Source organism: Monopterus albus, unplaced genomic scaffold, assembly GCF_001952655.1.
Source record: "Monopterus albus unplaced genomic scaffold, M_albus_1.0 scaffold123.1, whole genome shotgun sequence".
Lineage (NCBI taxonomy): Eukaryota > Metazoa > Chordata > Actinopteri > Synbranchiformes > Synbranchidae > Monopterus > Monopterus albus.
The window spans coordinates 537162-560287 of record NW_018128003.1 but is presented as its reverse complement, the minus strand read 5'-3'; the positions used below and the strand labels follow the sequence as shown (position 1 = coordinate 560287).

General features: G+C 40.5%; 1 protein-coding gene across 1 annotated transcript; it reads right to left on the bottom strand.

The window, feature by feature from the left end:
* Positions 1–1212: 1212 nt before the first annotated feature.
* Positions 1213–22343, bottom strand: slc6a5 (solute carrier family 6 member 5). Its single transcript, XM_020612330.1, has 17 exons — positions 22251–22343; positions 21263–21390; positions 19856–20324; positions 18043–18190; positions 17441–17572; positions 17144–17317; positions 15578–15728; positions 14909–15041; positions 13413–13547; positions 13211–13314; positions 12161–12285; positions 11937–12049; positions 8370–8501; positions 7843–7942; positions 5848–5948; positions 3781–3948; positions 1213–2020 (listed from the first exon to the last, which is right to left on the bottom strand). Exons 1-17 carry the CDS (start codon positions 22341–22343, stop codon positions 1865–1867), a joined length of 2562 nt encoding a protein of 853 aa, XP_020467986.1. The 3' UTR covers positions 1213–1864.
* Between the last annotated feature and the right edge of the window lie 783 nt (positions 22344–23126).

Genomic DNA, 23126 nt, shown 5'->3' with positions numbered 1-23126 from the left:
ATGCACTGGTGTCTGAGTAGACACATATAGTGCTACTTTGAAGGTTGGCAGACCACAAAGTAAAGGTTGGCTACCTGCCATGTCACATTTAACATGGCTGCTAAGCCTATCGGCCTGCTGAGCTGCAGTGGACAGTTCCTTTAGCTGTGTGCTACATCTGTAGATGACTTTTACATTGCTTCCACATTGTTACTATTATAATTTAGCATTAGGATGGCTCTACTCTCTTTTTCTTATGCACTGACTGCTATTATCCCTACAACTACCAGAGTAGTGTGATGGATTCAAATATACCTGAGACCCTGTCTTCATGAGGATGCACAGAGAGGAAAGAGGTCTAAGCCTGAAATGGCAAAGAGGTCTTCAGAGCGTTAACACAAACAAGAGACAAAGGATGCTTCCAGGAAAGAAGGAGACCATTTTCTAGTCTAATCTTCATCTACTCACACATAGCAGCGACTCCTAAAATTCTGAGGACATGACAGCACACACATGTACCACTTGAAGATAGTTTGCTTTAAGAAGTGTACACTTTGTACAAGATATTACACAGCTAGCAAGAGAAACATGGGGTTTAGAGAGACATGAACACACGCACACACACATACCAACTCTCAATCTGTCTTACTGTATATATATATAAATATATATATACATACAGTATATTATACAGTTATACTACTGATGTAATGTACATTATAAAAGTAGTTTTCACAGATGGCTTGACAAGTTCACAACACATACAGTGATACATACACCATCTATAACATATGCACAGAGTAACTATCAGGTCAGGTTTTTGAGACTTCAAAAACTTGAATGGCCATATTATCTGCTACTAAAGAATGGATAGACTACTCTAGTGGTTTCCTATGTTAGGAATGTTCTACTTTACATTCTAGGATAATATAACAGGATTACGACTTAATAAATACAGAAACAGAGAGGGTATCACAAATGGTCCCTCAGGTTCAGAGAGAAAAATAGACCCAAGCTTCTGTCATACTGCAGTCATCCAAGGCCAAAGTGTATCTACTAAGAGTGGTAATCAGGATGCATTCGCTACTCTACCGGGACGTAGGAGGCACAAATTGCAGATCTTGTAATCTAATCTATTTCTGACAAAGCAAGAGCGACTGAACAGTAGCTAGGGTGAATATACGTATATACTGAGGGACAGGAACAAAATGTGATAACATCGCATACTGTTTTTTTTTCTTCTTCTTCTTCTTCAAGGCAGTTGATATTATTTGTATTGCCGATGGAATTTTCTACACAAATGAAACAAAACACAAATCACCCTCCAAGCTTGTTGAACTGTTGTTTTTGTTTTTGCTCAACTCTCTTTTCTTTATCTGTGTCTACTTTCACTAATATAATTCATTATCTCTACATACAATGGCACACACACACACATAGACACACAGCTCTATAAAGAGCAGCTACATTGAGTCTAATATTGCTCAGTCTGAGCTGTGTCTCTTTAGGACACATGTTTTCTCTTGGAATAAAGATCCCTGGAAAGTGTTCTGGATTAATCAGTGGTCAAGTGTGACAGGTAATGATAGCCGATTAACCAAGGACAAAGCAGGAGCAGAGGCGTAGATTCCGCCTGGGTAACCACTCCTCCCTGAGAGGAAAGAAGTGGTGAAAATGAAGAGAAGGAAGAAGGCAGGAAGCCTGTTTCCACTGCCACTAAACAGAGAGGGAGACAAGAAGTAAAGAGGGTGATGAAGTACAGATGGGAGAAACAGGGAGAGGAGGAAGGACAAGATGAAGAAGAAGTCAGCCTGAAAACAGACATGCCGCTCATCCTCCTCCTCTTCCTCCTTTTGGTGACAGACATAGTGGGTGTGCCTGGGTGCTACTGGTAGGAGCCGAGCTGGAAGTCCTTGGGGGGCAGTTTGAGGCCTAGGGAGCTGGTTCCCAAAGGGTCGGTCATGTTCTTATAGCGTTCTCCGCGGTGTTTCATCAGGAAAGGACCCCAGTCAGGCTGGGGTGAGCAGACCAGCTTCAGACGCTGCAAGAGGAGAGGCAACAACCAGCAGGTTTATACAGCCAGAGCAGATACCCGTTGTGAAGGATGGGGCACACACTTGTTTGTTTTTTTCTAGCAGTAGCTTGGTTGTTAAAGCTCCTGTTCTTACTTTTTTTTTTTTTTTTTTTGCAGAGTGCATTGCTGTCTTCTACAAAATCTGCACTCATCAAAATGTGAAAAAATGAACTGAAGAAAAAGAATCCAATAGCTACGTTTTAACAATTTAAGGTAACTGGGGCTCTGTGTCTTGCTCAAGAACACAGGAACACATGTACATGATGGGGTTTGGACAGCCAATCACAGGACAAGCAATCCTGTGATTGGTTGCCCAGTTAATGGACAGCATCCTCATACAGAGGGGATGTTTTCCTTTTGACAGATATCAGACATCCTGTATGGGTTCATTTTGTGCAGCTGAGGCAAGTGAGGCATCAACTAACTGTAGGACTAAAGGGTTCATCCCTGGCACCTGAACACTGAACCCCAGTCTGACAAGTCCATCTGCACTCATTGGCCGCTGCTTTGAGTTTGTCTGTGCATCTGGCATTACCTGCACTGTGGGGACCTGTTTACACAATCACGTTGCAGGGACTTAGCCTTCCATCATATCAAAAATTGAATTTTAGGGTGACAACTTGGTTAGGTTAGTGTGAGGCAAATAATGACTACGATTGAAAATATAGTAAGTCTCCAGGAAATGAATGTAAGTCAGTGTAAAGTCCCCATGAGGAATAAAAACAAATGTGTGTGTGTGTGTGTGTGTGTGTGTGTGTGTGTGTGTGTGTGTGCATATACTGTGCATTTCAGCACTGTGGGTGTTACAAAGGCCATCTCATTCCTGTCCACACTTTCCCTCCTCCATGCCATATTAGCTCCAGCTAGTACCTAGCATTCTAGCTACTGCTAGCCTATAGGGATCTACTGCTGTCACTCTCCAGCACGCTCTCAGACATAAGCTGCTGTACACTGGTGTGTCGTAGGCAATGGGAGTAGAGTACAGAAACCTCATGGCAGAGTTCTGCTGGACTATTGAAACTGTGTGCATTTTGTAACCCCATTTTGATCTTATTGACATACCTGCTTACATTGTGTTTACTCCTGAGAGCTTCTTACAGTCCTCCTGTCTGTGGTTCCTTTTTGTTTTATATTCATTGTTAACTAGGTCCACCAATTTTCTAAGTGTGCTCTCCATAATGGGTTATGTGTACTCATGTGACCCTGAAATGATGTAAAGACTAATTGGATGCCATGTGCAATGCCTTCTCAAGAAATCAGTAAAAACCTCAATTTAATACAAGGAATGAAAGTTATTGCTCTGCTCATTCTGTTTGTAATGGTCAATATCAAGTGCTGAAGTGTTGGAAGTTGTTTTGCAGTAATACCACACAAAATCTCCCTCACGTAAACACTGTAATGATTATGCATATTTTAGAGTCAAGCAAACAAAAGAAATTAAAATGTAAAGTTGGTGGAGACTCTGTGACTGATGCTGCTTTCAAAGCTGCTGGGTAAATAGAGATATAAGGACACAAAGCTATGATCACCATCATCTATTAATCAGAGTATTTAAAAGGGACCTGCCAGACTCCCAGAAAAATGCACAAATTAATACTCAGCCCGCCTCTCCCCGCTAATGAGCAAAGGATGAGACTATTGATTTCTCTGACAGTGTCTGTGTGTGTGTGCATAGGAGACAAAACATACGTGACAATATCTTGTCACAGCTTCATCTCAATTATTACCTCAATTATGGTGCCAGGTGCAAGGTGCATCTTAATGACGAACATGATGGGGATCCAGATGACAGAGCAGATGACCATGAGCCAGCCCATAACCATGGACCAGGTGGGGTAGGTATAGTCCTCATAAGTCATCACCTTCCACTGGTACAGACTCAGTCCTAGGATGCCCTGCACAGACCAGGAAATGTACATTAAATGAGATGTGAAATGAAAACCTTTTTAGCCACTTTGGGAGTTTCTTCCTGCAGAAACTCACTGGCAAACAGCAGCAGAGAATAACCAGCATAACACCCAGTTCTGGAATCTAAGGGGCCCATCTGGTGACATTTGAGAAAAATTGGGAGGAAAGAATTCTGCAGCCACAAATTATTAAGAGTCTGAATGAGATATTATGTTGTGGCCGCAACTAAATAACAAGTTTCAATGAGATATTATAATGCATGACCTTGACTTCATAACTCATGGGAACAAAATCATTCATGTTCCCAATGTTACAGGGTGCTTCTCGTTTTGGAGTGACAAAGGTTATACATCTACGCTAACGGCTATTAATCTATATTTCCACAGATGCTACGTATATCTATGAAATGTACTGCTATAAAGGTGCCATCAGTGTCTTCAACACCATTATGTGAAGATATTATTTTGTAAATTTGTAAATTGTTGCAACAACATAATATCTTGTTCCTGTACTTTATAGCACATTGTGGCTACAGAATGTTTTATTCTTCTGAATGTCACCAAACAGGCTCCGTAGGAACCCAACCTTCATATACTCTTTTTTTAAATTGACAAATTGGTTTTAACAAAAGATCAGGGATCAGTTGTGATAAATTTCAGTTTTACATTGTGCTACTTCATTTGTGGTTTTGCTGCATTATTTAAATGATTTTTTGAAAGACTAGTCTAAAAATGTTGAAGGCTATCTTCATATACTGTATAATACTTACTAGTTATGTAGTATATAAAGGGTATGTACAGTAGCTATGGGACACTATTAAAATTTACTAGAGTTCAATGCAAATACTGTTAGAAAAACCCACAGTCAGTCACTCTATAGTTAATGATGTTTATCCAAAGCCAGAATGACACTAGTGATACTTAATAAGTAAAATTATTGTTAAATTACTTATTTCTGTGCTCATCAAAGGCAAATCATTATTTGTAAGAAAAAAAAAAACTGTAAATCTACAATAATGGCCCAAATGTTTGTTTTCTAACTGCTGCAGCCTTGTGCTGTTGAACCATATAATGGTTTTCTGCTCTGAATAAGGACTTCAAAGTCAGTGTTCTCCCCAGATTAACTCAGGACACGTAGCTAATGTTACACTGACTGTCCAATAGAGGCTAAAAAAAAGGATGGCTGATGAAAATGAGGCCTTCTCTATTACTTTATGCACTGTGAGTACAAAAAATAGATGTGAAAAGAAAAATCCATTTGCAGGATATTTGGCTAAGAAGAATTGGAATAAGAAGAGGACAAAAAATAGCAGAAACCCAAGGCAGACAGAAGCAAATGAGCTGGAGTTGCACATTATTGAGCTCACTGTGGAAATCCTGATCTCCTTCAAGACTGGCAAGAGGACCAGCAGGCCCAACTGCTGCTCCGTTTGTCATCATCACCTCTGCTTTGGAGCTACAGTGGTTTCCATTACAATTATTAAAATTATCCCTGGCTAGCATCCATCGCTGCTATGCTAGTGAATACTGTACACTGGAATTTACAGTTTTTGCAACACAGCATGTTACAAATGAGTGGCCAGTTTACAGAAAATGAGTTCTCTGGAAATAAATGTACTGTATGTGTGTTTGCATTAGCTGAACTGATGGCAAACAATTTTACAGTCACTACTGTGAACAACACAAACAGCTTGAGACTTTCTGACATGACAAGATTTGGAAGGAAGAAATAATTTTCAATTTCACCACAGCAGGAGCAGTTTCTACCATGTTCCTTTCCGATTGCAAACTAATGAACTTGAAAGACAGAAGTGAAAATGGAAACATTTTAAGCTGGACATGTCGGCATGTGTCTGTGAGAGAGTGAGATGACCAAAACAAACATACTGTTAAAATTGTTGGAGTCACAAAGGCCCAGCAGAGTCTCCAGAATCGGTTTGGTTGGAAACCAATCATCATTTCAATGTCCTCGCAAAACCTCTGCAGACCTGCAAAGAAATCATGAAAAAAAGAAGAGAAATCAAATATAAGAAGATAAACAGGAGAAAGTCAGAAACAGGAGGCACAGAGAATGACCAAGGTTTATAGTGTCCATGTCCCTTAAAAATGGGATCTGCACATTCACTCCATCTTTATGTCTGCATGTGAGAGTGTGAGTGTGTGTGTGTTGGGGGCGGGGGGAGCAGCGGGTCTATTGTCCCTGAGAAAAAGCAAGGGAGCAGATGGCTCCATTCCTCTGCCTTTATTGACAGACAACAGTGAGTGATATGAAGGGGAAGAGTCACACAATCATTTCAATATGTCACCTATAGTGATCCTCTGACAAACCGGAGAAAAACCGTTTGCTTCTTGATAACAGCCTCCTGACACTCACCTGAGCTGTCTGGCAGCGTCTGTGACTTACACATAACAACAGAGACACCTAGTGGTCAAGGCTAGAGTAACATTTCACACAGATGATCAGCCGAGTTTGGCAGATCATTACAGGGTCCTCCACTGTTTGGACATGTGAAAACTGCTTGTAATGTCTCCTATGAGACGGGAGGAGCGTTGTCAAGTCTGAGGAAGTGACTCAAAAGATTACTCTGATTTTTCAGTTTTGGACTTGGATATGACACATTTTTTAAGAGAGCCTGACCTGTACAAGGGACTAAGGATGTATAAACCTGGATGTCTCCACAAAAATGGAGAACAAAAATAAAACTCTTGAGGACAAGGTGATAATTATTTCTAATCTAACTAAAGAATAAATAATAAGGTTTGCCTGTGGCTGTGTTCAGGGATGGATGGTATCATAACATTTAATGAAGCTGGTTTTAAAATTTACCCAGAGTTTAGTGACCTCCTGACTTTTCTTTGAGCGCCACCGTCAAGTCAAGGTTTTCCTTTTATTAAGACTTTGGTTCATGACATAGTGTGAAAGCAAATGGGTGCACTTACTGTATATAAAATCTGCTGAAGATTTTAATGAGGAGGAGGAGGAGGAGGAGGATTCTTAAGTCATTATGACTCTGTAACCTTTCCTCAAACAAAGGCCAACATTTCCAGTTGTACATTAAGAAAAGTCTAAACTGGATGAGTTGTTACTTAGTTTGCTAAAGAAATGAACTTAGATCTGAACTTCATTTATATGTTCAGTAGTGGTGTATTTTACTGTATATTACTTTGGTGGTTTTGACAAAATAATTTAGTAGTTTAACTTCTGACTTGCAGTGATGGAGAGGTGTACTCCAGTAAACAGTGACATCACTGGTGAGCGTGATTACAGGTGTAAGACAGCACACTGTTGACCACAGCCCTTACTATTGCAATCAAAGGTAAAAAGTAATGAAAGCTAAATAGGTCTTAATTAATCTGTGTTTCCCTGCTGTTCTGTGTTTTACACTTGTTTTAATATGGCCAGGTGGTGTTTATAATTGCCGCTGCACTGTTCTTATGCACACCAAGGAATAAAAGCCAATCGGCAGCAAGGGCCCCGGCATAAAGCGCCGTTCAAAAACACTGAGTGCAGAACAACCTCTATCTGCACATATGCACAGAAGCATGAAGTGGTGTGCTTGCAATAATGTTTGAAGATATTAAAACATTTCTAAAACACAGAACAATGCAGATGACTTTTGACCCATTTGTTGTTGTTTTTTTTTTTAGCTTAGGACTTTCATCCAGAGAGAGCAGTTAAACCCCACTTTTACTGCCTGGTGTTAAGTTGCTCTATAAGCTTTGTGATATTAGTGATCTTGCACCTTTCCCTCTAATGTCACCCTCAGGGTGCATACAAAGCCAAAAATGTGTGTTTGTTCATTTTCATGCTGTGGGATGTGAGGCCACAGGGCTTCATGTTGGCCAAAGGTCAGGAGACCAAACAGGATCAGCTGTACTCACCATATAGGTAGCAAATCCCCACCAGCTCGAAGATCGCAATGATGACCAAAGAGTAGGAGGCTGCGAACGTGTCCACCAGCTGCAGCATATACATCCCACTCTGTTATGAATAAACCAAATATTACAAAAGCAATCAAAGGCTTACAGTGAAATCCTTGCCTGATTTGTCAATAACTGTCACACTGGCTTGTATTGGAGCATAAGAAATGACATGTATGGATCCTATCCAGGGTGTCAGCTGGGATTGGCTCCAGCTCCCCTGTGACCCTCTTCAGGATAAGTGATATAGATAATGAATGGATCCTACTTTAGGCTGGGCTTTGCCCTCTGAAGCTATCTGGAGTGAGATTTAATAAGACTGGGTCTCTTTTGTTCCACTCAGTGAGCCTGTCCTCTGAAGGCCACAGCTTCCCTTTACATACAGAAATCTGTCGGCCTATTCAGAGAAAGATTCACAGGGCACAGGGAGGTTGCTCATTCCTCCCGCTGTGGCATGACATCATTGTGTTTCTGTGTCTGTGTTGTACCTCTGTGATCATGGGAAATCCAAGGATGAAAAAGGCGATGCAGCAGACCAGGGTGAAGAGTGGTTTGTGTTTCCTCAAGTATTTGGGGAACTCATCTGTCACAGAGGTTACAATGGTCTCAATGGTGGCAAACTGGAATAGACATGGGTGGGAGGAAAAGGGGAGATGGGAAAATGTGACAGAGAAAAAGTGAAAATTATAGAGGGAAGAGATGGGGATAAGGGAGGAAAAAGTCCTCCTCCCCCCTCTTAATTATATGCATGATGACAGTTGAAATAGGACATTGCTTAAAAACTTTGATTTTTGAGCAATCAATTAAATGAATTACATTAAAATCTGTTCAAGGTTTTTTTTTAATTCTACATTAAAAACTAAAAAAAACACACCACAGCACTACAGAATTACAAATCCAATGAGTTTGCAGCAGTTTTTCATCTGAACAGCCTCGGGTCAGTAGTTCTGGTGTTCTACTTCAGTTCATCCAATAAACACACATGTGCCACAGTTTCATTCATTTCTAAACCAGATTTAGAACATTAATCTAGAGCAGTCGAGCATTCAAAAACAAATCAGTATGAGGAATTTAGATGCTAATGGAGAGACCTGACAGGTGGTGTAACAAGATGATAGAAGTGGCTCAGAACCCAGAAGACAGTGTGGATAAATAAACAAACATTGAGCAAGGCTGGTGGTATAACGGGTGTATGTGTGTGAATAATGTAGAAACCCAGTGGCACTGAGCGATCTGCCATTTCTCCTTCATTCTCGAGCTCCCCAAACTAATTTCCCGTCAACATCCCAACCCTGTTACTTCTGAGCTGTTTCTACAGCAAAACCACCAGCTCTCTTCTCAGAGCTGCTGCTGCCAAGGCAAAGAAACATCATCATTTACTGTTACTGTTGACTTGTGTCTTAATGCACCACCGCGCCCTCTGCCCCTCTGCTGGGCTCAGGAGCATCACGGTGCGCCTTTGGGAGCTGGTGTTTTATCTGAACTGTTTGCCCAGGACTGGACCTGGAGATGCTCTGGATTTTAAAAACATCATAGAGACTGAAGTGTTTGTTCCCTGATGTTACATCAGGAATGAATAAGTGTAGCAACTGACACAGAATTTTGTCTCCACCATCTCCTGAGGGAATCTTCTGGAGTCTATCTCTGCTAAACGCTCCATATTATTTATCGGCTAATTGCTAACTTTGCCATTTGGCCCTGAGCAGATAGTATAGTGGGATTATCAGAGTATTTTGCTGAACACAGCCTGCAATGCTGCTGAAAGCAAAACTGGTGAGAGCAGTGTTGGTAAAAATTACCGAAGAGACCCTAAAAGTCTTTGTAGAGCTTAAACAAACTTACAGTAGGAAGTAAACAAGACACAAAGGCTGCCGAAAAGCCTCTTGCTTGTGTGTTGTGGTGGAATTTTGCTTTCAAAGATGCTATTAACCATTTGTGAAAACACGAGTATTCATTCTATTATGTTTAGAGAAATTGAATAATTTGAAGCCTGAAGAGAAATGGCAAATGACGTAATGTCACACTCATGACAAATTGTGTTGTTGGTTATATTTTATGCTGAATTCTGGGTTTTTCTCACCTTTAGTTTTCCTGTATGAGGAATAAAAACTAGCTGAAGAACTCCTCCAAAAACTAGACAGTTTACAGAGAAGCGGTCACTGTGGCCAGTTTCTGACAATCGATTCTGGATTGTAACACTATGCTTACAGATCTTCAAAATATTTCATTGCAATCATTTAATAAAGTGATTAAATACTGATTCAAGTATTTCAAAATATAAATTGTGAATGTTAAAGCGGGAGACCAGTTCTTTGTGAGATGGACTTAACTGCAAAATTTAGAAGCCTTTACATGTTTTATTTTGTATTTCCACATTTTAATGTAAACATATTACTTAATAACTTAAGAAGAGAATAAGTAAATGCATTTCTAAACTAATAAATTGAATAATGCTTTACATTTTTTTAACTTTGAGTTTATCAGTGTATCATTTAAATGCAGATGTAACCAATCAATTTGTAATAGTTTATAGATAGGTTACAGTTCATCGCTGTAAATATTCTGGTGGTGCACTGAAGGCTGCATAGCTGGCTCAAGCCTCATAGAGACCACAAACTTTCACTAATGATTCATCTCTACATTATTTCAGGGCCTCTTTAGTCCATAATCATCCACAGTCCAAGGTGACTCTCCTCAGATACTCATGCCTGTAACCTGGAAGCTGGAAACACTTAACTGTACTTGTACTTAAAGTTAGATTTACTTCAGTGTTGTTGTTTCAGAACTTTAAGGTCAACTTCCTTTATTTCACTCCAATCACACAGACACCCTCTTGACTCAAGTACCTGGAGAGCTCATGAATTTCAGCTAAAATCAGTCACAGTAGGTGGTGTGTATGAGTAATTATGTTAATTGGGTCAATGTGTGCAGCATCTCTACATGGCTGGATGGTGCTACCGAACTTGAGTGTTTACTTTGGAGCAAACACAAGTCAAGAGACTCTCATTACCAACAGAAGGAATGCTGTGAATGTCCTGAAACTCAGAATGTTTGAATACATCCAAGAATTAATGTACAAATGCTGTTAGAAATAGGCGTGAACACTGACTTGATAAATTTATGGTGATATCCATTCCCTTGTCTGAGCTAAGACTAAGCTTAAACTAAGAAAATCATTTCTGTAGAGTGCCTCTTATGACATTTTTTGATACTGACATTAAATTGAATGACTATCTGAAAAGGACTGCAGGGTGTGTAAACCTGGGTTGTAGGTTTGACAGGATATTGTGGAGTTCCTTGGCCCCAGGAGGCCAAAAATCACTACTTTAGTATAGAGGGTTGGTTTCTCATCTTGCTCTGATTCATTTGAAAAAATGTTTGTCACTTTCATTCTTGTACATCCACTGCAGAGATGTGTGTGGTAGGTGCTGACTCAGAACAAAGACTGAAAGCAGGAGACACCTGCTAGTCCAGCTCCATCCAAACAAAAAAAAAGTACCTTCTGACAAATCCATTACAGGTTTTTTAAAACATGTAAAAAGAAGACACTGTGGATATCGGAGCCATTAGCACCATCACAGTGGATATTTCTTGGCATTCAACCATTAGACACAGTTAACGGTTATCAGCCCCCACAGTGAGTTTCCAAGCTACCATGAACAACACTGACTCTTGGAGGGATTATTTTCTAGCTCAGCAGCTAACAAGACATAACTTGAAATTAAAAAATTTAAAAAAGGTGTTGAAGGGGTGTGTTTCCTTTGAGCTTTCCTTTGCTTCTGGTCCTCATGCTAATTTAGACGAATCACATTCTATGTGATTTTCTTATTGTGGCTAAGATGGTAAACAGGTGTGTGTATAAAGGTGTTGAACTTTTCCGTGCATGCTAAATTCCTGAATGTCAGGTTGTGGCTTTAAATCCTGCATGTATGGAAGCGAAGAACTGGAAGAACTGTAAAACATTCTTACTCTGGAGGATTTTCCTCATGAAGAAAAATGAGCCATTTAATAAAGGAAATACAACAATACACACACACTGAAGGAGAAGTGGTTACCATGGTATCCAGGCCGAGAGTCAGGAGCATGAGGAAGAAGATAATTGCCCAGAAAGGAGACAAGGGAAGTCTGGTCAGAGCCTCTGGATATACCACGAATGCTATGCCTGGACCTGACATGCACACACAGATATGTAGCATACTGTATGAGGATGAACTTGATCAGATGTGTTTCAGTGAACAGTGCCAGCCAAATGGTGCTGCCTCCTGGTTTTGTGTCTTACCTTCATCAGCCACCCTCTCTATCGGCACCTTCAGCTCATGTGCCATGAAGCCAATGACCGAGAAGATGACAAACCCAGCGAATATACTGGTGGCACTGTTTGTACATGTCACTATAATAGTATCCCTGTATGGAAAATAAGAAAGAGAGAAGAGGGGGGGTTTAAAAATCTAATATCTGCTTTAGACACTGCAAAACAACACAGGTAACAAATTATTATTTTATTTGGTACAGGACATCACTGGCATGACCACAAGAGATCCAATAGTGCCCTCTAGTGGTGGGAATAAACCCTTTCTGAGTGGCTTTTCCAGGAGTTCACAAGAGGCTGCATGTCTTATCTTATCTGAAAACAATAAATATAGATGTTTTCTACAAAAACACGTGCAGAAATTGTTCAGGTGTTTTGCAATAAAACTCCATTTTATTAGTCACTATGAACAAACAACTGTTAAATTTTCTGAAATTATTATAATACTCTAAATTCTTATATTTTAAATATATATATATTTATGTGCTGTGCTTTAGTCTTAAAGAAGAGGATATTATACACATTTTTGACAGCTACTCATACAACTCTGAAAACAGTAATATTTTACCACTTTTTGAAAACAGACATCTTTAGGTGCCATAAAGTTATGATAGCAAACTGAATGGCAGCAAGAATTTTAAATATATTTATATTTATGTGCTGTGCTTTAGTCTTAAAGAAGAGGATATTATACACATTTTTGACAGCTACTCATACAACTCTGAAAACAGTAATATTTTACCACTTTTTGAAAACAGACATCTTTAGGTGCCATAAAGTTATGATAGCAAACTGAATGGCAGCAAGATGATACTGACCGCAGCTGAATATCTGCATATAAAGCTTGCTGCATAGAGTGGCTCCAATGTCATTGTGAGGAAATAAAGAAACAAGGAACAGCTCGCTGCAAGTAGTGCCATTTATTACTAACATTTCTATCAGACATACACATTATCATGTGTCTATGGTGACAGTTTGCATGTGTCTGCCATAAGCGTAGTTTACCTTTTGTGCGTTTACCTGTAGCAGTTATTGTGGAACTTATTGTATGAAGAGAGAGTGATGAGGCCTCCCCACGCAGCCGACAGAGAGAAGAAGATCTGAGTGGCTGCATCTTTCCACACCTGTTGGAAGAGGACAGGAAAAGCTGAAGGGGAAGAGCAGGGAAGTGCTGGAAAGTGTTTTTGCTGTTTATGGAATTAAATGAGCAAATGTCAGGTACCTTTGCATCATTGAGTTTCTCCCATTTTGGTGTGATAAAGTAGAGGACGCCATCAGCGGCACCGGGGAGGGTCACTCCCCTGATCAGAAGGATGACCAGCACCACGTAAGGAAATGTGGCTGTGAAATAAACCACCTGAGCAGAAAGATGACAGCATAAGGTAAAATGAGAGAGAGCCTCACAAAAACAATAAGTGATGAAAAGATGTTTTTTAAATAAACAAAAGACCAGAAATCAGGAATTTTTAAAAACTTTGTCAGCATTTATATTTCTCACTTTTTACAAACTGTATGGATTCAGATTTTTTTTAAATATATTTTGTGGGTTTTGACATTTTTCAGCAACTGTTATAGTGTCAGAGTTAATTACACTGTGAATGAACAAAAATACTCTAAATATGACAGTAACATTTTTTAGGCAACATCAGTGGTTGTTTCCTGTTGGAGTCATCAGTCTGAAATGAACAGCAACCCTTTACTACAAGAAGTGTCCATTCTTACACTATTCTTCTGTATGCATTTCTTCTGGCTTTGATATTCATATTGTTAATGAGACCTCTGATTACCTGAAATATCAGCTTGTCCCAGGTGCATGTCACCTCTATGTCCACTAGAGGGCAGCATAACACAAGGATGCTTTCAGCCCCATGAAAAATGTATGTTGTCTTTCCATGAATCAAGATGGGAAATTTCAAAATGCCAGATGAAGGATGGATCATTTCCTCACTCTTCAGCATCTTGCTCTTCCAGCAAGAAAATAAAATAGTGTGTGTGTTGCAGTGCATCCTAAATTCCACCACAAGGAGACGCTGCACCGTCAGACACTGGCTACATATTTTTAAAAAGCGTCCTATGAGATCAGTAGTAAGAATTATTAGCTTTTATTGCCTGTAAAAGTGTGCGTGCAGTGAAAGGTTGTAGACAAAACATTTAAAGGTCTAAAACTGTTTTATTACATTAATCATTATAAAAATTGTGACAATATTTTCTTTAATGTAAATAATACCTAAATCCCAAATCTTTCAAATTCCTTGTTAAATTCAGTTATTTATCTGTGGGGAGACAATGCCAAAGTTTGGGTTAAGTAATAAATTTGGTTTTAACTATTGAGTAATAAAGTATAAATACATTTATATTTCAAAGTGGAAAATCATACGGTGACATTTAACAAAATCGATTGGATTTAAACAAAAAAACAAAAAATTGAGCTTGACTTTCTGTGTATTTCTGAGTCTGGGTATCTTCTTACTTTAGAGCTGAATTAGAAATAGAACCCAAGGCCATTTTTTATGGTTGGATTTATTATAAACCTCCTTCTTCCCTTGCTGAGGCCCAGCAGGACTTTCTTCTTTTCTGTGACTGGCTTCATCACTTTCCTCAGTGAAAGGAAAATAATATGCTAATGGAAAATTGAATGCGCCTCCTGTTTGCCTTCTGCAGCTGGCCACAGCTGGCTGCATCACAGGTTTGGTTTATGGAGTTTTTCTGTTTTCTTACTTTCCCGGATGACTTGATTCCTTTGGCTAAAGAGGCGTACACGATGAGCCAGGCCAGGAAGAGACACCCCGCCAGAGGCCAGCGAAGGTCTCCTGGATATTCAATCCCTTTAGAAATGTGCAACACATTGTACCTGTAGGTGGGATTCAAACAGCAAAACTCAGCCTGGAAAATACAGCACTGTGTGCTGATAAATAAACAAACAAAGATAAAATATATATTTACCAGCACACTACAAATTTATTTTTAGAACATCATTTATGTATACACATCTTAATATCTCTAGCACAGTAAGACTTGTTTCTGACATAAATCAACATGCTTGCATTGTTTTAGCTACGTCTAACTTTTCTTGTGCAGTGGGAGGCCTTACCCTAACTTGTTTTAAGAAACAGACTCATCTCTAGGATAAAAACAAGTTGCGTTTGTTTTGCATTTTGTACTAAAGTTGCAGTTGTTGTACATTTACTGGAAATTACCAGGAGCCTAATGAAGCCTTCAGAAGGCCCTATATTGTATATAATAACTGCATAAGAACTATACCTGAAATAATATCTGACTTTATCTCATGTGTGGGCAAAATTTAAATCTATAAATACATTTTTACTGGTATTATTTTTTTCTTTCATTTAATTTAAATTCTGTCTGCTGTTTTTAAGATTCACTCACTTGAAGTACTCCTCACTGGGGCTGACGTAGGATTTGTTGCTGTTCACAGTCATGTTCAGCAGTTTGGTCAGGTTTCCCGCAGCGTTAGCAGACAGACAGAAAGTGGAATTCTTGATGGAGGAGATGTTTCTGTCCCGCAGGATGCACGAGTCTGGACCAATCAGAAACCAACATAGGTCAACTGGGAGGGAGGGGCAGGGTGCTGCTGTTCCACTAAGCTTACAGTCAGCTCAAATTGTACACCAAAAGTAAGGTGGGGACAAGCACATGAATATAAAAAGCAGGACTGACAAAAAGCTGCTGTTCTTTAGATACATAGTAAAATATAACAAAAATTAATATGTGCATAATTTCAGATGCGTTCTTAAGGAAAACTTCTTTTGCTTTCGACTGCACGAATAAACATGCAGACAAATTAGACAGAAATATTCAGACAAAACTGTTATTGTGCTTTTTTGCGTGACTCGCATGTGTGCTTTGCAGAAAATGCCAAGGTTTGTTTAACATTCAAGAGATAATACTAAATACTAAAACTGAGAGAAATATTATGTGCATTTTAATTTTACAGTAAACAGCCCAGAGGCTCTGTGACAGGGGAAGATGGATTCATTTATAACTAAACAAGGTGGACAAAATAACACAAACCCTTGCATGACAGTAGCCCAAAACATGAACAGATTCACATCTTTCTAATACTATATGTATATATATAATTGAAAAGTGTTTAAATAATTTTGTGCACCCTCCTTTGTGTAAAAGGTAGACATAGACATCTTTATTTATTTAGGCTACATTATTAATGTTTATTCATTTACTAATCCTCTGTGTGTTTTTTAAGTTAGCTTTAATGAGTTTTTTGTCATTAAGAGATTTTCCTTACTGTCAAAAGGTGTGTTTTAGCTGTTATTTTCCTCATTTCTGAGACATAGAGAGAGTGTGGGCGAGACACTACAGTGTTGAATAGGCCTGTAGTTCGTGCAGGAGGCCAGAAGGGGTCAGACTCGGACCCACTGCAGCACTGCAGCAACTCAGCCTGTACAGTAAATTTGTCCAGCAAGCAGTTTTTTTTGCTGAATTCACAGAATAGAAAGGGGGAAATATTCGACTAAATTAAGCGAATTTCGATATTCTTTCGACGCAAATCGACATTAAACCCCTGTCCGCACATTTTCTGACAGTGAAAATACAATTTTATCCAGTTTCATTTATGATCAGATCCATACAGAGTACTTCAATAGTATACTGCAGCTTGAAATGACAAAAAGCTGCTATAATCACACACAAAAAGAACTGAAAGCATGTAAATATTTGTTTCCAAATATAATGTATCACACTGAGGCCCTTCTTACATATAAATGGCCTGAATCATTAAAATTCCAATCCCAGAGATAAATGAGCTGCTCTAAATTTAAAGTGTTTGGAGGATGAAAACACCGCAGAGATCACAGGTCAGGATTCATTATACTGCAGGACATCTCAGCTGAGGGAGCCATGACGCATTGCGCATTGTGGAGAGAGAGGTGCTTTTGGGGTGGGTGTGTGTGTGTGCGTGTGTGTGTGTCTTACCTAACAGCAGTATGTCTTTGTCCTTACATTCCACCGTGTTCCACTCATTCCTACAGTTAGCCCATGGTAGTGAGCCCTTCAACGAAGCGAACAGGTAGTACAGTGTCCAGCACATAATAATATTATAGTATATGGCTATCAAGACAGATATTATCAACATGGCAATCCCGCAACCTAAAATAAATAAATGAGACGAAATATAAAAATTACTCTTAAGAAAAGTAGAGAGAACTCGTGATGATAAGAATGAGTTTTATTTTTGAGTTTTCTTTTAGCTGATTACTCGGGACAGTTTACCTTGCAGAGCTGGGATGCATTTCCACACGGACACGGGCCCCTGGCTGGCAAACTGGCCCAGGGCCACCTCCAGCAAGAAGATTGGGATCCCGGCAATGCCCAACATTGTCAGGTAGGGGATCAAGAAGGCTCCTGGAAGGGGATTAAACACAAGGCTACAGAGCTCAGGAGGCAGAAAAGCCTGAAACCAGCATGAACTCCATGCAAAAATCAAATGGAAATGAACATAGATGGAAGCTGGGCAACCCTTCACGTAATTATACGTCTCATCTGCTGAAATGTAAGCAGCTATTGTTGCTACTGTCCCGTCTTCACCGCTCTCATGATGCTCTAATTAAATACTTTCAGGTCATTTTCGTTTTTTTTTTTTATTCTTTTCTGTTTTTATGTAAATAACCAGTAAACACAACCTCGTCTGGATAAGCTATTTTAGTATATTATAATAACCTAGGCTATTTTTCAACTTGGTATAAAGGCCTACAGGAATAACTGTAAAAAAAAACAAAACAATGAAAACAACAATAAATAACTGAAACCCTGAACTAAAACGAAGACATTTCGACTTTTTTTCGTTCGTTTCTGTGCCGGGAATTAACTCTTACCTCCACCATTTTGGAAAGCAAGATAAGGGAACCTCCACACGTTCCCCAGTCCCACAGCATAACCAACCATGGACAGAATAAAATCCAGTTTATTGGACCAGTTTCCTCTGGCCTTGTTCTCATCTCCCCTCTCGTCATCGTCTTCAGCCTGAGCAGAAAAGAAAATTTCACTCATTTTCCAAAATAAAACCCCCAGCACAGTCGCACTAAATTCCAAGTTAAACCATGAGAAAAATAACCTGCAATAGCACTTAGCTTGAGTCTGAAACTGGGGTTTAGGCTAATAAAGGCTGAATATGAAAAAAGGAACATCAACCAAGAAAACGCATCACTCCTTTTAGAAAAGCACAAAAATAAAGAAATCCAGTCAGAGAATAGAAGACATTTTAATGGTAGTCACAATTTTTCATGACTAAATGTGAGCTGAATATTAGTGGAATTCTCCTTCATTTTAATTTGACTCTGTTACACATGCTTTTCACTATTCAGTGTCAAAGTTGGAGACAGAAGCCTGGAGCCTAAATCGCATCCAGCTGCACCATAATGCACCATTTAAGAAGAAGGTGAAGAAGCTTTCTACTGGCCCACTGATAAAATGGGAACAAACGGGCCTCCTAACAAAAACTGCCCCGCAGGATGTGACTAAGTAAATTCGTACAAGAAACTGTACTATGCATGGGAATGAGTGTGTGTATGTGCGTGCGCCTGTACGCGTGAGTGTGTGAACGAGGGACGGGGTGAGGGGGCGCCCTCACGGGGATTGGAAACGATCCGCAGTCTCATGTAATACAGTGCTGTCTATCAGCGGGGAAACACCTGGACTCCACAGCACTCATGTCTGCTGGGAGCTGAGAACACCAGAAAATACCGCGAGAGTACGAGTTAACCCTGAGCAAAACTCAAGCAAAACCAATTAGTAGAAAATGTTTTATATTTCTTGAAAAACAAACAAAAACAGATAATGTGCACTCTGCACTCACAGCTGCTTTTTTAATTAATCAACTAATTAATTTTTAAAAAGCAACTTCCATTTGATTCCCCGAATATTTAGCTGACATAAGCGGGTTTTGAAAGTTCTTATGATAGGCCTTCATCTGACTGGTGCAGAACGCAGTGCAGAGAGGGTCGACACCAGCTCAGGGTCCACCCAAAATACTCAGTACATGCAAGAATGTCAGCTTTTACCCACAGTGCACAAAGTACAGCTTTCAACTGTTTATGTTTAAGATGATTTATCCACTGTCGTGTCGCTTAGTGCAAACATTAATACAGCGTGAATCACAACAGGGGATAAAATAATGAGGCTAATATCACTTAGGCTAAACCACAGTCTTCCTGACAATTATTTTAAAAACACCCCGATAATAAACGATCGATCTACGTTATGGATTATAGACTAATGACTGTTCCTTTATATGCTAGGAATGGCAAGTCACAAACATCCGCTGATTCAGGTCGGAAGTTCGTGGGTTACAAATGAACACTTTTAATCACATCTGCTGTGCCTAAACCAGAAACCAGTGCCCGAGAACCACAATTTTACAGCTCAGCATCACACAATAGATTGTTCCTCTTTCACTCTATCACACATCAGCAGCAGCACTGAACTACTAAGGCTCTGCATGGTGGTAAGAGCTCCCAGGGGCTTGCCCCTTCCCTGCTTGCAGACAGTAGGTTAATCCAGTCAGCTTTTTTTTTTTTTTTTTTTTAAATCAGCGACACACGAAAAACATCCACACCGCACCTGCTCCCAGCCGCTCCACTCTCGGACCCACCGTTCTCCATTAAGGAAACGGTTCATTAGCTGACTTACCCCCGCCACGGTTCCGGGCTGAACAGACGTGTTTCCATCTGTTCCCAGTATGATGGTGGTCTGGCTCATAGTCGTCCAATTGCCCGCGGTGTTGTTCTGCTCTGCGGTGGCCCGGAGCGGGTCGCCGTACTGCGCGGACCCCCCGCGAGCCGAACCGCCAGAATCTTTCCTGAAGGCCGAGTTGACGGCAACGGATCCAGGGACCGCTGGTGGGGTACTTTTAAACGTCCCATATGCTTTATTTGTGTCCGGCTCTCCCGGTTTATTTTCCGTGGGACAAAAAGTTTTGCTCTCGTTGCACGCAGGCGGTGGCTGAGGTGCCGGGTGATGGTGAGGGGCGGGCGGCGGGCACGGCGCCGTGTTGTCCGGTTTGTTAGTTGTAAGTCCCGCAGCTCCGTCGGGTTGCCGGGATGTAGCCGGTGGGAGCGCTGGCCGGTTGTTTGGCCATGTCTCTCTGGTCAGAGAAATCCTGGAACATGGGAGTGACAGATCAGCAAGACGGCATGTGGCAGGGCGGCAGAAAGCATGAAGCTGTGATGCTGCTGCAGCACATCTCTGTTTTGGGACTAAAAAATGCTTACTTCTCTTTCAGCAACGTTTTTCTGCAGCATGCTTTGTCCCTGGCTGCTCTATAGTTTCGGCTCACAGTCTACCGGGTGTACGTGAGTGTGTGTGTGTGGCTGTATGTGTGCGTGCGTTGCAGGGAGGGGGTTGCTTTGCTTCTCCAGTTCTCGCTTTCTGCAAGATTCTTTAATTTTACGCCTCATTTCCCCCTCGTGTCATTCAGCCACACACATCCACTGATTTTTATGGGCAATAGACAAGCTGCTGTGGGTCTCTCGGTAGCTTCGTTCTCCCCGGCAGGCATGCAGGATCACCGGCGTTACAGCAGTAAGCGGACCCGGGACGGCGGAATTACAAATGACTCCCTGAAATCTAGCTTTGCTAGAGCCGGGAAAACAACAAGAAACCCATCCAGGTTCTAAAAAAAGGAATGGGCGGTTATTTGGGAGAAACTGCTGATTGATTAATACTTAATTGTGCTAAGTGCACCATATAGCACAGTGGCTGCTGTTTAAAAAGAAATCGAATAAATAACAAATTAGGAAATGAGGTAAAATTAACAAAAATTAGGCTAAACCTTTATTCCCCAAATGAAACTTTTCAGAAGCCAGATCGCAGGCCTTTACAAGAGAAAAACAGGCTGAGCGGTAACAGAATGAAGTCAAGAAAGTTTTTAATGTGCAGATGCAGCTGCATTTCAGTACCACGGACAGCGCAGTTACCCTACACAACGTAGCACGCTGCTCTTAAAGTGTCAAATAAACATGAAAACACCCGAGAACAAGTTTAGAAGGCAGATGAAACTGCATGCGGAAAAGTAAAGAATGTGTTTTAGACACTTACCATTTTTGCAGGACTCTTGTGGCACGCTGAAAACAGCTGTAGAAAGACGAGGAGAGGACAGGAAGCGAAGTGGTTGTAGACGCGCACAGCGCCAAGTGCAAAGCTCTTCTATAGCTCCGTGGGAAAGACTGGAGTTTGCGTCAGTGCAGCGCAAGGTGCCCTTCGCATGACATTTTCTTGATAATAGGAGTTTGATAAATCATTGGCCTTGGATTCGGATTTTTAAAGGGACAACCGGAGCCAAGAGGACGGGGGCGCGTGTGTGCATGCGTGAATTGTGTGCGTTCTATTACGCACGATGCTTGCGAGCGGCTAGACGTACTCTTTCAAAGCTGATTAATACACTTGTCTCCAGGAATGTGGATGCTCACACGCATGCACAGATTCCGTGGACGCCTCCCACGCAAACAGGAGCTTGTTTGGGATAAAGACTTTCGGGTTTAGACTGTTATTGGACAGGATCTAATAGGCTACATGAGCGCGCATGTGGGTCTAAATAATAGTTGCACTGTGCTGAGTCGCGTTTCTCTGGTACAGTTACAATTACAGTCCTCCCGGGAAAGAGACGTTTGTAGTCCACAAGATTCCCGGTATTGTAGAAAAACTATTCTTTGCGTCATCAACATTTAGTTGTGGAAACGCAGAAACTAGACTATAAAAGCAACAGGGGCGTTAGGAGAAGTGTTTATGTGAAAGACAAGTCTGGTGTTCTTTAGACACAGGCCTACTATAAACATACATAACATATCATTGTAGAAAGTTATAGAATTAAAATAGACTGTTGAAGACTATGTGCTAAAAATGGCCTGAACTATAAATAGTTGTTTCCGCTTGACAGCTTTTACGCACGGCGCGCTCTCTTCTCTCGCGGGCCCGTTAAACTGTGCTTTTTTTTTTTTGTTTTTTTTTTTTTTTTGAGTGGGCAAGATCTTTATAAAGCTACCTATTTCTTAAAGTCTTAAGCAACAAGGAGGCCTTTTTCTCAAACCACACGTGTCAGGGGGAACCGGAGCCAATCTAGACTAGTGAGATAAAACTGTGGCATCCTGTAGATTCTGAAACACTGCATTGCGCACGCCATTGTCCAAGGCTCCCTTTAAACGGATAATGCATAGACCTATGCAAGTGCTGTGTGTGTGGTGATTTACCCAAAAACTAAAAAGATACAAGCGAGCTTCTTTGTCTTATCAGTTAATCAGAACATATAAACAACTTTTCTCTTTCGGCCTCCATACAGTAGACCATTACACAGTGAGTGAAGGAGAAGAAGAAGACAAAACTGGCATAAACTACATACTAAACACGCACACGGCCCAGCACAAGGGAGAACATATATAAATGTTTAATTTTAACTCTTTGTAGCAACATTAAAATAATTTTGCTTAACCTTAAAGAGCTGGTCGGGCCCTGTCCTCTAACTGACTGGCTGTAGCCTACTTTGCACGCTACTCTCAGACATGACAGCCCAATTATAAAAATAAAAATAAAAAAACAGTTAATCATGTGTCTTGGTGCTCAGCAATAACGTTGTTTAGCGAAAAGGCAGACAGAGAACAGATAGGCCTGCGTTAATACCCTACTACTACTAACGCCATTGCCTGGCGAGATGTCAACATTTTAATTATAATGAATCACCAGTGTCCTATAATTGATGTTTTCGGCTAAAATCATGGGACAAATTTTACATGCCCTGTTTAATGGGCCTGTGAACTGCACGACGTTAGCATTTTACATTGTTTTTACGATGCACTTGCTCAAACCACGAAAAAATGATCACACAGGCCGGTGTTGTAATAAAACAACAAACCGGCAGTTTCTTAGTCTAAATCCTCATTTGCGCACGTGTACAGGTCAGCGCAGAACA